Genomic DNA, 16,452 nt, shown 5'->3' on the forward strand with positions numbered 1-16,452 from the left:
AAACTTAGTGATACCATTGTCCTTAAGAATGTCCTGTGCATTCATTCTTTTAACTTCAATCTTCTCTGAGCCAGAAAATTGACCCAAGATATTCAATGTTGTTTATATTCTTCACTAATGAGTGTTTTGTGCAGGATCTTTCCTCTTGGAGCATAATTGGGAAGGGTGAGGTTTAAAAGGGCTTATATCATCTCAAGTTGACAATAGTACTTTCTATAGCTCTTGCTGCCACTTTATCTGCCTTACCTTGTATTCAACCTTTCATTTCAGCTTCTATTTCTTTTCATAAATCTGAACATAATCTATGGCATTGTAGAATGGGTCATGTTTATGATTTACGTCTTTAATTGTTACAAAAGGATTTATCAAATATGAATTTCATGAATGAAAATGTTCATTGTGCTATTTGTCATTTATGTAAACATCATAGACTTCATTTCCCTATTAGTGCGAATCGAGCAAAAAATCCTTTTGAACTTATTCATTGTGACATATGAAGCCCTTGTTCTCAAACAACTTATGATGGCTCTAAATATTTCCTTACGACTGTCGATGATATGTATATGGCTTTATCTAATGAACAATAAATCTCAAACTCGAGCCTTCCGTCAATCCTTTTGTTCTCTTGTAAAGACTTAGTTTCAAACCAAAGTTAAGGTCATTCGATCAGATAATGGAATTGAATTTGCCATGACAAGTTTTTATATGAAAAAAAGGATCATCCATCAAAAGAGTTGTGTTGAAAGCCTTCAACAAAACGACATTGTAAAGCAAAAACACCAGCATATATTAAATGTTGCTCGTGCTCTAAGGTTCCAATTTAGAATTCCTATTTCATATTGGAATGATTGTGTCATGACTGCCACCTACCTCATTAAATGATCCTCATCTTCTAATCTACAAAATCAAACACTATATCAGCTCCTTTTGAAGACCAAGCAATATTACAATCATTTGAGAACTTTAGGTTGTCCATGTTATGCTTCTACATTGAAACATAATCACCAAAAGTTTGATTCTCGTGTTAGAAAATGTATCTTGCTGGTATATCCCTTTAGGGTTAAGGGTTATAAATTGCTGGATTTAGAAAGCCACTTTGTTTTCATTTCAAGATATATAGTTTTCTATGAACAAATTTTTCCATATAAAGTAGAAACTTCCATTCCTAACTCCTCAACTCCCTCATCACTTCCTGCACAACAATTCTCTCTTCCTCGTAACAACTCAAGCAATGCACCTTTATCATATACTAATTCACCAAGTCACTAATAAATTCCTATATCATCTTCGTGTCCTCACCCACATTTACAAACTCAACCAAACTTTTATCTCATTCTTCCTTATACTTCAACTTCCAATATCTCTGTTTTTACAGATACTTCTCCAAACAATCAATCTATTCATCTTCTTCCTCGCCAATCTGACAGAGCTAAGAAACGACCATTATACCTGCAAGATTACTACTGTCATCAATTCATTGTGCCTCTTTCTTCATTATCCAGCTCCAAGGAAGAAGGTACTTCACATACTACTCATCTATATCCTTTATCTTCTGTTTTTTCTTATGATAAATTGTCACATGAACATGCTACTTTTGCTACCTCTATTTTTAACTAGTTTGAGCCTACCACTTATAGCCAAGTTATGCAGTCTTTAGAATAGCACAAAGCTATGGATAATGAAATTGCTGCTTTAGAATTGAACGACACTTGGGAGATCGTTGATTTGCTTGATGATAAGATGGCTATTGGTTTAAAATGGGTTTACCGAATCAAGTATAACTCAGATGGGACCGTAGAAAGGTATAAAGTACACTTGGATGCAAAAGGATACACTCAATAAGAAGGCCTTGACTACCACAAAACATTTTCCCTAGTTGCCAAGCTTGTGACAGTCAAAACTCTCTTTTAATTGCTACCAAAGGTTGGGCTCTATATCAGTTTGATGTTAATAACGCATTTCTATATAGCCAATTGGAAGATGAAGTTTACATGCAAATTCCTCCTGGCTATTCGGTTCAAGGTCCTAATAAGGTTTACAAGCTAAAGAAAAGCTTATATGACCTTAAACAGGCCTCCCGACAGTAGTATGCCAAATTCTCATCATCTTTACTTGCTTTTGGTTTCACACAATCTCGAGTTGATTATAGTCTTTTTGTCAAAGAAGTTGGCCTTTCATTTATGGAATTACTTGTCTATGTCAACAATATTATTGTGGCCTCTAATGATACTCAAGTCATTTCTGAACTCAAATGATTTTTGGACACCAAGTTCAAGATTAAGGACTTAGGATCTCTTAAATATTTCCTAGGCTTGGAAGTAACTCGAAATCCAACTGGTATTCAAATCTGTCAGCGAAAATATGCTCTGGACATTCTACATGATTTTGGTTTACTTGGTTGCAAGCCTACTTCAATTCATATGGATCCAAACCTTAAACTTTCCAAGGATGAAGATAATCTGCTCCATGATCCAGTTTTATACCGAAGACTTATTGAGAGACTTTAACCATCACCCGACCTAACCTCTCCTACTCAATTCATTTGCTCAGTCAATACATGGCAACCCCTTGCATTTCTCATCTCCAAGTTGCTTACAAAGTACTGAGATACATAAAAAGTCTCCAGGTCAAGGTTTATTTTTTGCTTCTTCTTCATCTTATCAACTCATTGCCTATTGTGATTCAGATTGACCTTCTTATCTTGACACATGAAGATCCACCAGTGGATATTGTATTTTTCTTAGACATTTTCTTATATCCTGGAAATCCAAGAAACAAATGACTGTTTCAGGAAGCTCTACTGAAGTCGAATATCGATATATGGCTGCTGCCTCTTATGAAATTACCTGGTTAAAATATATTCTTGCTAATCTTACCATTTCTCACTCTCAACCTACTTTTCTTTACTGTGATAACGAGGTTGCTCTACATATTGCAGCCAACCCCGTTTTCCATGAACATACCAAACACATTGAATTAGATTGTCATCTAATTCATGATAAAATTCAAGAATGCATTATCTCTACTGCTTACACCCCCTCCAGCTATCAATTGGCAGACCTTCTCACTAAAGCTATTCTCCCACCTATTTTCTGTTCCCTTTTACTCAAAATGAGAGTTTTTAACATATATTCTCTATCTTGCTGGGAGATGTTAAAATCTGGACAGTAGTTGCCACCATAGCAGCACAAGTCAGCCACTCAATCCATGAGCCCTCACAGCTTACCAAAGACTCATCAACAGAATCTAGATTTAGACGAAGCTGCTAGAATGGACCCAAATAGATTATATGTATAGATGAGCTGTAATTCTGTTAGATTTTTGTACAGTTTATTAGAATCAGATTATTTTCTCATGCATACATGTAATTCAGTATATATGTAGATTTTTCTGCACTATTATACACATGAAATCAATATACAGAAATCGATTCTTCCATCTTCTCCGTCTTATCAAATTCTATTACTGGTTGCATGCACGCATATTAAATGGATCATGATGAGCTAGCTAGTGCGCCGTGTCGATCATTCTAAAGTTAGCATTAATATTAATTGATCATACAACTCATACCATTATAAATGCAACAAATGGCTGATGTGCGACAATTCCAGGCCAAGATCAAGAGAACAATAGTACTAGTAGTATAGATGACCCTATGTTGCATTTTCACAAACAGAAGGAGAGCATCTATATCACTGCAGCAAGTAAGGAAAATAGTCACAGAGCCATCGCAACATACAACAGCAGAATATAGATTCTAGATCAAAGCAACAGTAGAGAAGTTGGTTGTTGGCCTCTTCGGTTATTTGTAACAAACACAATTATTTATTATAATTTTTATCATGTATAAATACACTCAGTCATGTATGAGCTCAAATCAATGAAGGAATTCTTCTAAAATATCTCTGTCTAACAACTACTACTCGGCCGCCACAACAATATTGAAGCGCCTAATGAACATATATTAATGTCGACAGACATATTCATGGGCCCCGAAATTGCTTCGGCCACAAATCATTCCATGCAGGATCACTTATGCTCTGCATGCCTTGAATGCATCGTAGTTTGAACATTACCACGCGGGTACTGTGACCTAATCATGCCACTTGAAAACAGTAATGCGTTTCCCGGTGATCATTGATCTCTAATCTCCTTGAATGCAATTATGCATGGTTTTGATGATCGACTGAGACTGCTCGTGTCCTAGCTAGCTAGCCCAAAACTTTAAAAAATTAAATAATTACAAATTGCTTTGTTCCTAATTAAGAAACTCACGAAATACATGATCTACTGTATGGATTTGTAAATTAACTAAGATTTCATGAAGGATGGGTAGCTGAGGCTATATATAATAATTGTGTGCAATCACATAAAAGGTTAAATATTGTCATTATATAAATTACATATACAGCTATAATTAATACTATTGATAATTTAAATAATTGCACACGTCAGTTCGTTCCGTGAATAAAACATAACTCCTTATATATCAATAAAATATAAACGAGCCAATTTCTTACAAACATACAATATCTAATATGTTAATTTCCTAAATGCAACAGCTAGCTAGCTTGCTCTATTAATTACGTACTTTACATGATGATGAGCATCAATACAATAAAAACCTTGTAGATGTTCGTGCGCTACATATGGCAATATATGCATTCATTATTGATCATATTGTAGGGGGCATATATCCGAGACAAACTGCCAAATATTAAAAAACTAACATTATGACATGATTCACATGAATGTACCAAATAGGCATGAGGGCCACTAATTTGCATTTCTTTTGGACGAAGAGGAAACTGCAGCCACTGGTCGTAGTGCAAATTAAACAGTATTAGGGTGAGTCATGACGCCTGTCATGATTATGAGTAGAGACGAATCCAAGTACGGGATTAGGGCATATATATATATATATGCAAGAGGAGGAGGGGGCTGGGGCTAGCTCATGTTCCAAAAATATTTTCATGAAAATGATCGATCCTCCGTTACACTACTTGATGATCAGCCTCTTTGAAAAAATAAAGAAAAACAAAAGAATTATGTTCACTTATTTCCCAATTTTTTGTCCTTTAATTTTCCTCGACTTTCTTAGTACATGACTATATATATACCTCGTTTTTATGCATACAATATCACTTCTTCCATTTCCTGCAAGAATCTCATGTTTCAAACCCAGCATGATGCCCTATGCCTTTCATTCTCAAAGCTCTCTCAAGGTTTTCGAAACATGAATATCATAAATGAAGTTTACAATATATATGTGTGTGTATATATATATATATATTGATCCCGCGTCGACTCTAGACCATATTCATAATTTACAAGCATATAATTATTTAGAAACAAAGTTTTTAGGTTGGTTCGACCTTTTATTTATTATTTGGAAAGAATGGATGGTTAAAATGAAAAGTAAGTTGGTACCATTAATTAAAATCATGTTATCGGATCAATTAAAAGAAATGTATAGATAAAGTAAAATTCGTAACTTTAAATTTTTTTCAAGTTCGCTCCACTTGATCCAACCACATTTTTCTCTTTATTTTACTTTTTTTATTGCGTTGTTTTGGCATTGCAATGGAGATTTTGAAGGAGTAGTACTACTGATCACCGGCCGGTGTTTGTGAAATCTCGATCTTAAGAATCAAAATAATCATTTTGTTCATTAATTATAATGTGTCTTAATTTTCCTCTTTTAGGCATTTATGAATTCAATTTGACATTTTGATATTATTTTTTTATATACCTCATCTTAAAGTTAACGTATTATTATATTATAATTTACTTTGAGTTATATATGTTTTAATTTCTAGACATTAATTAATAAAACGGTATAAAGTACCTTTTTATAAATCTTTTTCTACACGTACGTACGAGACCTTTCTTTCAGATTTTGTATAGAGTACTTCTATCTAGCTAGCTAGCTAATGATCCCCCTAATAAACATAATTCGGCCAATAGCTTGGAACCTGATTAATTGTAATAAGAAGTAGTATGCGCGTATACCTTTAATTAGGCCAACCAATTAATAATTTCTTAGTTTAGCTACCCATCATTTTTACTATTTCGAAAGAAAAGAACTGTCGATTTAATTCAGCAAGGCGTATGTAAATGTAGGCATTGGGAAATTTAATTTATAAGTGCTTTGAATCAGCTGTAGTCTGTTAAATATCAACCCAAGTGTAAACAGTAGCTCCTCAACAATCTTAGATACCTACTCCAAATATCAGACTTGTCTAGAAATATCAAGTTTGTCTCTAAATATCAAACTTGTCTCCAAAATATCAAGTTTGTCTCTTACAACCATTTTTATTATTTGTTTGTCTCCTGAAACTTCTCCTATAAAAGGAAATCATATTGTAAACGAAATAGTATTTGTGAGATATAGAAGAGGGTCATTTGTAGAGATAGAGATAATCTTGTTAGAGTTTGTATATTTTGTACAAACACTTTGAAATTTATTGTTTCCGCTATAGTGGACGTAGGCAAATTGCCGAACCACTTACATATTATCTCTATCTTGTGTTTGGGTGTGATTTTGGGTGGTTTTGATACAACACGGTCTAAACTAACAACACCGGCCAGCTCATGTATGTTCTCTTAGTGGGAGGATGAAACTTTACAGAAAACAATTAAAGCCTAAAAGTAATTTATAAGTGTATATATGCTTGCAAGCATACACTTATAAATTCGTTAGGGTTTTGATCAGTCATGCATTGGGAATTGCAGTAATAATATATATATATATACACTACAAGAAATCAGGCATTTTCCAACGATTTTACAATCGTAGCAAAAAAAATCGCTGCAAATATATGTTATTTCCGTCGATTTTCAAGTCGCCGCTCAATCTCCTGTGTGAAGTTGGGAAATGGAAAAATATAATTTTGGCTTGAATTTTTGTAGCGAATTTTCCATCTTTAGTGGCGACTTTTGTCGCTGCAACAAATAATTTTTATAACAAGCGGTGTTAATTATAGAAGGCGATTTTAACCACTGCAAAAAATATTATACAAGGTAATTTTTTAACACGCTGCAAATAATATGAAGGTATTTCCAGTGATTTTTTGTGTATTAGCGATGATGTAAAACGTTGCAAATATTTTTTCGCAGCAATAAAGAGCTAAAATGTATACGTTATTTGCTGCGTAATTTACAATATTTGCAACGAAAAAAATCGCTGCAAATAAACATTTTTTGCAACGATTTTTTAATTTCACTAGCTAAACTTTTAAATGTCTCAACAATTGCGACGAAAGTCTAGCGTAGTATAAATCGCTGCAAAAAGGTACTTGCAGCGATTTATATGGTTATTTGCGACGAATTTTCGTGCCCGAAAAGACCCTGTTTTTTATAGTGATATATATATATATATATATATATCTATATATAACCCAAGAATACATGAGCTCCAAAAAGAGCGTGCATATACGTACAGTAATATCCAATTAGTCACATAAGTAGTAGTAACTAGCTAGTTCATACATGATATTCACAATATTGCTGACAACCAGCTTATACAAATAACCACAATTTTGGGGCTTACAATGAAGTGCAGTAAACTGGCAGACCGTAAGATTCCACGATGGAATGTCCAGCTGCACAGTCAAAAAACAGTACCATCTGCAATCATACCGGTACACCAAGAAAGAAAAAATCCCACCGACACCAACCAGAGAGATTTCAGGTATGTGATGGCTCATCATGTAGGCCATCAGATCCCACGTCACATTCCTCTAAATCACTACAACCTGCAATTTCATTTCATTGGGGCACGGCTTGACATCACAGTAAATTAATAATGCATCACAGCAAAAGTTTTCAATCACATGATCATCAGGAATAATATAACTTCTTACAGAAACACGGGAGATGTGAGTTATAAAGGTGTCTCTCTTTCCCGCACCAAGACCTGGAGTCCGCCTCTAAAGGAAGCGGTGAGCCCCGGGGAGAACAAGGGCGTGCGGCTCGGTGTCTTCAATTCGATGTGGAATCGTCTAAGCAATAAAAGAGAGAGACATTTTAGCTCCACTAAAGCCATTTCTTTGCCCAAACAGACCCTAGGTCCAGCTTGGAAAACTGGGTACTTAAAAGGGTTTGCTGGGAAGAATACGCCATCTTTCAACCACCTTTCTGGCTTAAATTCTAAGCAATCTGGCCCCCAAATTTCTTCGATCCGACCCATTGCATAGGGATGGTAAGTAACCCTAGTGCCTCTCCTCACAAAGATCCCATCAGGAAGGACATCATCCTCTTGACAAAACTTTGAATCGAATTGTATAGGAGGATAGAGTCTCATACTCTCATGCACTGCAGCTTGTAAATAATGGAGCTCTCGGAGCTGTTCGAAGCTTGAGAGCTCCTGGTTTGCTCCGATGACTCCGTCTGCCTCCAGCTGGATTGCTGACCCCACGTCCGGATGGTTTGCCAATAGCCAGAAGAAGCTAGTCAAGGCTGACGCAATGGTGTCACGACCAGCTAAGAGGAAGCTTATAACGATGTCTCTCAAATATGTTTCATCACTTACAGTGCCCATGAAACGAGACAAGAGATCTTTATGAGTGGAAAATCCCATTTTGCGCTTCTGTCTTATGACTTCTTGAGCCAAAATGTTTATCGTACTAATAGCTTCTCTTAATTTCTTCTCGCTACCTATATTGAGCATCCGTTTGATCTTCCACACAAGCGGGGAAGCAGTCATGGCTCTCTCGGCTGACAATTTTGAAGCTAGGTCAAAGGAAACAGCGAATTCGGACATAGGAAGTGACAACTCCAGGCACATGGGGTCCAACCCAAACGAGAATCGGCATATGCTATCGAACGAAAATCTTCGAAACACGTCTTGTAAATCCAAAACTCCATCTTCTTTGCCTGCAGTAGAGGATAAAAGCGGGACAAGTCGACTTTTAATCTCGCAATTGACTATCTCGAACGCATACGATATCATGGAGTACTTGTTGAGCTCTAGATTCCCCATCTTTCTCTGGAATTTCCATAGGTCCCCGTCCACGTTGAATATACCTCGACCTAGAAAATCACCCAAGATCATGGAGAAGGGTTTGCCTTTTGGGTAATTCTCAAATCTTGTTTTGAGCATGTACTCGACGTTACCGGGGTTGGCGGTGATCGTGTTTCCAAGAACATGTATGTGGATGGTTCCACTCGGAGAGGTTTTCAGAAGATGGGCATACCAATCACAAAGATTATCGAATTGTTTGGACCAACTCGACGTGAGAAAACTATGACAAATTTCACAGTTGCACCAAGGCTTTAGTGTAACCAGGCAGAGCAAGAAAAAAAATATTAGAAAAAATAATGCAAGGAAGCAAAAGCAAGGGTACTGAAGAAACTGCAAGAACCAGGAACCTTCAAGCTCCATTGATGGAAAAGCATAAAAGAGGGTAGAGAGAGAGAAGAAGAAGAAGAAGAAGAAGAAGAGGAAGAAATTATATCAAGGGAGACAAAGGAGCGATGGGAGGAATTATTATATATTGGACGCTTTAGTATAATATTTGTTACAACAGTGATAGAGTGAAGTACCGGTATTCTATGTTTGCACTGAAAAATAAAATTATAGAAACTGATTAATAAAGGGAACAGATATAGGAGCATTTAAAACTCGTGCGAAAAAGAAAAAAGTCAATTACTATAGGCATCTTCGATCTGCGTCATATATATGTAATTTGTGAGGATTGACCCACGTGCTTTGGTTCTTATCGTACCAGCTTTTTCTAATCGACATGACCCAATATTTTCTCAAGCTTTTGTAAGATATGGCTCACCATACTAATTATTAAGTAAATACATATTTGCAAAAAGTATATTTATATTAGTTTTTCAAATGAGTTGTTGTACGTATCAGTCACTGTTCATAACTGATCTGCAATACACCTTGCCTGTATATCGTTTTGCATCCCATTCGAATCTTCCCGACCCACATCCTCCCGCGAAATTGGAACAAAATCCGGAAGCTATCACTCCCTCAGCCAGGCCCCTTGCTCTTCTTCTTCTCCCATTGAAGAAAGCAAACACGTACAAATCACTAACAATTTCTTCGGTATTTTCCATTTTACTCCTCCAGCCATTGTCAGCTACTCGATTTGGAACAAATTCTCCGGAATCAGCACTTTAGGGTCAGAAGGACTCGCTCTCTCTCGCTCTCCGATTCATCTCTTTTGGCGCTTTCATAACAGTATCTCACTGATACGCACACGGTGCAAAAGGATCTTATAGTGTTAACTCTCTCTCTCTCTCTCTCTCTCGTCTATGTGCGCAAAGAGCTTTGAAAATGCAGGCAAGCCAGTGATTTTTTTGGGTTTTAAAGCCGGTTGAAACATCTCTGAAGATTTGATCGAATCGGATCAGCTCTTGATTGGAGCTTTGTCTGATTTTATTTCATGGAGCTAATGGTTCATTGTGTAGAAGATATAGTCTCCTAGTGAAACAACAACAGCAAAACGGGGGGGAACAGAAAAGAATTGAGCAATGCTACACAGCCTTCCAACTTCCACACACTATATTTTTTAAAATATTAAATATTTTTTATTTTTTTTAATTTATTCTTTTTTAAACTAATTCAGTTCTTGTATTCATTATTCATATATTAAATATTTGATAAAAAAATAATAAAAATTAAAAAAAATATAGTGTGTGGAGGTTGTATGAATAATAAGAAATTGTGTAGATTTTTTAAAAAGAATTTGAGATAGGGTTATCTCCAGAATTGAGAGAGGAGGGAAAAAAAAATCGCTGCTGACATGTAAGTGTGCTCCAGTTGCTGCCAAATAGTGGCTGATACTAAGATTTTTTCTTTTTAAATTAATAATACATATGCATCATATATATATATATATATATATATATATAAGTACTAGCTAGTAGAACTTGAAATCACACACACACATACATATAATACATTCATTATTTGATAAATTAGTTGGATAAAAAATAGACTGCCTTCTTTGAAGGAGGAAATAAAAATTAAGAAGATAAAAACTATTTAAAGACATGTGAAAATAATGAGCTAGCTCCTCCTCTTGCCCGCCGACCTTCAATTAATGGTTTTTCCTTGTTTTGTCTATTTTTTGCTTATGCGCTTAGATATGTGTGACTTTATGTTACATGCGTGTCGCCCATGCACTCACCCCTTGCCTGGGAAGAATATTGACGTCTCGCAAGGTAGCTCGGCCACCACCCACATTAGTCGAATAATTCAGTACTTATATATAAGCCGGCAGCTCTGCGTTTTGCCACAACTTCATGCTAATTGTGGTCTTCTAATTTTAGAGAGTATATCTCTCAACAATCCAGTTTAAAAATTATTATGGCGATTAGAGCATTCATAATGGATATTATAAAATACAGTTTTTTTTTTTTTTTTAAATATAAAGAAATTTGTTCAAAAGATCACTCCAATATATCTTGTTATTCATCTTTATTTTACATTTTGCTACAGTACTCTCGCTAGATGTGGAGGAAATTGTTTATCACTGTAAACATTTTAAATTAATTTCTCTCCTCGGTTGCTAATTTTTCCCATTTATTTGAAAGTTTACTATTTTCATTTCAGACCATCTCTCTCGTTCCCACGCTTTCTTCTGTTTTTGCCGCCAAAGAAACAGTTGTGGGTGAAGGCACCATCTTTCTCTGACTATGCTCGTCGACTCCATCACCGATCAAGGTTGTTCTTAGGGGTGTAAATCGGTCCAAGGGGTGATGGACTGAAATTTTCGGTCCATCATTTTCCCTGGACCAGGCTGGTAGCTATCGATTTGGTCCGGTCCGGTCGGTTCGTTCGGTCCGGCTCAATTATTATTATTATTTTTTTTTCAAAAAAATTACTTAAATTACTAAATTAAAATTAAGTGAATTATTAATGTGGATTATGTAACTAATTCATTAAAACAATATTTTATATGGTCAATAATAATAAATTAGATCAAAGTTACATCATTAACTTATATAATTACTATATAAAAATAATATATTAAATTATTAAAAATAGTTTTAAAATATATATAGGAGTTTGGGTTGATTCTGCAAATTAAACAAGGCTTTAGCATATTTTGCTTATCAATCTTGTTTTGGGTTGAGTTTGAAGTGTCTTCTGTTGGAGCGAAACTTCCACTTTCAACAACATCCCAAAGATCAAGTGACATGAAGCGAGTCTTCATCTTGATACTCCAATAATCATAATTCTCACCACCAAATATAGGAACTGTGGTAGAGGAACCAAGAGTAGCCATAACGCCCTTCACATATTGAAGTGGCTCTGATGCTAATTGTTAGAAGACAATAAGAAAAACAGAGAATTGCAAGGTGAAACTTCAATCAACGACCTGTTTGATTGATTCTTAATGTTCTGCCCGTTACATTTCCAAGGGTACAAGTTTATATAAACACCTTGTAAATAACATAGCATTAATCAAAATAACTTCCAAGATAGGCTAATTAACAGCATGGTCTAAATAAATCAAACTAAACTATTAATATAGTTTATTGAAAAACTACTTCAGCTCCAATACGCATTGACTTCAATACAGCATCTGGAGAGAGTTTACGTCTAGGGATTTTTAGAGTTTAGGGAGAGTTTGCGTCTAGGGAGAAAGTTTGCAGTACAAAATCCATTATGAATATTTTAGAGTTTGTGAACATTTCAATTTGGTTACATAATGTGTATTCCATTTGGTTTCAGGCTAAAAGGGTCCTAAGTATTCGAGCAAAACTAATTTCCCCTATGGGTTTTTGATAAAATGCTCATCTTTCTCATTTGGGTTTCTCCAATTTAGTTCGGCTAATTTTTTGGTTTTCCTTTTTCACTATATTTATAAGATATGTATAGCATTTGATTTATTCTATTAGTTTAAAAAATCATATATCAGGATTCCCAGAGCAAACAACCCAATTAAAATTTGCCCTTAAATCCAAGTTCAGTTTGGATTTGATTTCAATCCTCGTCTTTGTGGCCATGTCTATACTACAATTGGACTGAATGTGTTTGTGAATATGCTGCTGCGTATGAATGTTGTGGAATTACCTATATTTTAACGTGATTGTGGAAGTGTCATTTCGTTAATGCACATGCATATGTAAAGTATTTCTTCCCCCTGGAGGATGATCTGCTGTTGTACGCTTTTTGCTCTTTTATGGCAATGGAAGTGGTTGGTTCAAGACCAAATTTAGCATTCCTGGAAACTCATGGCTCCCTTTAATCTCATAATTGATACCATTATTTGTTTTTAAAGCCTAGATCACTCCATATATTGATTAGAACTAGTTCCACTTTGGCTTTTATTTTCTATTTATCTGGTGGGGACGGGACTCTAAGGTGATCATGAAGAACTCTCTTTTTTAACTTTAGTTATCAATAATTATGTATTACCTTTGAGTTTTTGCAACAAGGTTGTGTGTTATTTAATAGAAATGGATAGAATATAGATGAGGCATGCCTCCAATGAAGCAAGAGTATTTTCATTGCCTTCAATTATAAATACTTAAGAAGTGAAGGTCTACAAAACTATGACTGGGTTTGGCATGGGCTGCAAATGAAACTTTTTTTTAGAGGTAACAATGCAGCCACTTTTGGAAATTCTATTGTGATCCTTTTTTGTAAAGGTCATAGCACAAACCTGGAAGCCCTGCTACAACACACCACCCAATAGTTAGTTATATATATTTTGATTCTTTTTTGTAAAGAAAGCAAACAAAGTTGGCACACTAAAATGTGAGTAGTCACTAACTACATGGAAGCTGCAACTTTAGTGTAGAAGCAGCCACTTTATATTTGAATCATGTGTTCTCTTCTCTCTTTCGAAATTATGAGGGTGGCACGCTAAACTTTCTATTTTGAATATTGTGGTGTATTTTGGATGTATACATATTAATTTCCATGAATGAATATTGTGGATCTGATCCTATACAAATTGTGAGGCTTCTGGTGTATGCAAAGGACAGGGCAGTGTGTATGTATGGGCTGTATATATGCAAATGAATAGAATGTATATAAAAGCAAGCATGTTTGAATGCTTCTTGCTATGTTATGGGCTGCTGTGACTCCAATCGGTCTATATATATAAAAGCAAGCATGTTTGGCCACAATGTCCTGACAACTTCAATCGATCTGTATATCCTTGTAGACGTGCAGGAACCCGATTGTATATATTTTAAGAATATTTTTATTATATAATTTCTTCTTTTTATTTCTTGAATTAATTTACATTTTGATTTAACTTATAAATTTAGATTAATTAAAAATAGGACCATGATTATATGACATTGTATATATATAGGAAGATATTACAAATATAAAGAAACGTGAGATACCGTTAGTACGTAGTTGAAATAAATATTTAAAATAAATAAAAAATATTACAAATACACCGCGCGTCTTGATAGCTTAGAATGCGAAAAACAAATATATATCATGATCTTATCCGTAAAGAAAAACAAATTAAAAATATTGTGTGACATATAGCATGCTTTTGTGACTTCGATAGCCTTACGTATGATCTCATGGTACTGTATGCGATATTATCAAGTACTCGGCTTTTTGAGAAACGAGGGGCTATATGATTTAACAAACGAAATGATAGTGCAAGTCCCACTAGCTCTCTGCACTTGCACTATGATTATCGTCACGTCTCAAACAGATCTGATGCATGAATCACGTGACCACATGCAGGTGTGTACTCAGCATTCCACTGCATGTCCCCCGCTGTATAGACACATATATATAATTGATCAACAAAGTTGATTATCTTTTCGACGATAACTCTGAATTTCAAGTTGCAACTAATTAATATATATCTAATAAAAAATTTACTCAACCTCCTACTATTCATATAACCTCAACATTCTATATTATTTTTATTTTTTATTTTTTTTATTAAATATTTATTATATAAATAATGAATAAATAATTTAAAATAATTTAAAAAGAATAAACTCAAAAAAAAATATTAAAAATTTAAAAAATTTAAAAAAGTGTGGAGTGTGGAGTGTGGTGGAGGTTGTGTAGCAAAGCTCTATATCTAATTTCAAGTTTCTACTTTCATGATTGTATTCATGTAATGATCGTCAGAAACAAAAAAGACACAGAACATGCATGTGTTGGATCTATTTTAAAGCAAGTTGTATTATGATTCATGATTAAACAGACTAACTCATGAACCAACGGCCGTGGAATATGTGGATATATAATATAGCAAAACGAGGAAACGGCGGCCCCCAGACGAATCTGGTCATCAAATGCAAGCAAGAGTTGCAACCAAATGCCTAAATTAACGTACTTAATTTACCAATTGAACAAAGTGAAATCGACATCTCTTTATCCAATCGATCCATATGTGGGCGGTCAGCACCTTTTGTTTTGTACCTGATAAGTCAATATCATGTGTGTATAATATATGTATAGATAGTATTTATATATGAGTACTGCTACAGTTTTAAATAGATTATATAAAAATAATTTCATAAATTGACATGACTTCATATAATCTATTAGATTTATTTTATAATAAAAATAACTTTACAATTTAACTAACCACATCATATCGCATCAGTTTGTGAAATTACTTTTGTACAATTTATTTGTAGTTAGAGTATTTATATATATATATGTATGCAGATCGACTTATACATCTTTTGGTGATTGAGGTCTTGTTTGTTTTTACAATTCATCTCATCTCATTTCATTTCATCTAATCATTACAACTTTCTCAAATTTTCACATAAAATAAAATAAACAATTCAATTTTTTCAAATTTTAAAATAAAAATAATATTAAAAAAATATATTCTTATAATATTTTATTTAATTTTTAATTTTAATTTTAATTTATCTCATTTTAACTGTGAAACAAACCAGTCCTAAATTGTCGTTCGGTCTAACCCCACCGCAACATCTCTATACGCCCGACCCTCTGCATGTGCTCGTACAGTAATACACCCCATATATAGAAACTCTATTATTTTAATTAATTCTGATCTTTCAGAATTCAAGGAAGACAATATGAGTACTGTACTTTGCCTTATAATGGACAGAATAAAAGCCTTCGCTTTATGGAAACCGTTTTTCGCAAGTGCGGCTATTCGGTGATGAAGTACTACCACAGATCCTATCAAATTCACTACAAGAAATTTGGCCTTTTCCAGCGATTTTAAAATCGTCGCAAAAAAAGCGCCGCAAATATAGAGTATTTCTGACGATTTTTAAGTCGCCGCTTAATTTCGGTGCGATGATGGGAAATCATGGAGGAAAAATGTACAAATTATTTTTTGCGGCGAAATTTGTACCTATTGCGGCGATTTTTGTCGTCACAACAATGTTCTATTAACTGTAGCTCATTAAATTTCCGTCGATTAAATAAAATCGCCACAATATGCACTATTTGCGGCGAACATTATCGCTGTAAAAACGAATGCGCCCATTTAAACTTATTTGCGGCGA

At 34.6% G+C, this 16,452-nt stretch overlaps 1 protein-coding gene across 1 annotated transcript; it reads right to left on the reverse strand.

Annotated features, from left to right (window-relative positions):
• Nucleotides 1-7,449: 7,449 nt before the first annotated feature.
• LOC108983421 (cytochrome P450 94C1-like) lies at nucleotides 7,450-9,524 on the reverse strand. Its single transcript, XM_018955042.2, has one exon. It carries the CDS (start codon nucleotides 9,383-9,385, stop codon nucleotides 7,886-7,888), a length of 1,500 nt encoding a protein of 499 aa, XP_018810587.1. The 5' UTR covers nucleotides 9,386-9,524; the 3' UTR covers nucleotides 7,450-7,885.
• Between the last annotated feature and the right edge of the window lie 6,928 nt (nucleotides 9,525-16,452).

The sequence above is a fragment of the Juglans regia genome, chromosome 3 (assembly GCF_001411555.2).
Source record: "Juglans regia cultivar Chandler chromosome 3, Walnut 2.0, whole genome shotgun sequence".
NCBI classification, from domain to species: domain Eukaryota; kingdom Viridiplantae; phylum Streptophyta; class Magnoliopsida; order Fagales; family Juglandaceae; genus Juglans; species Juglans regia.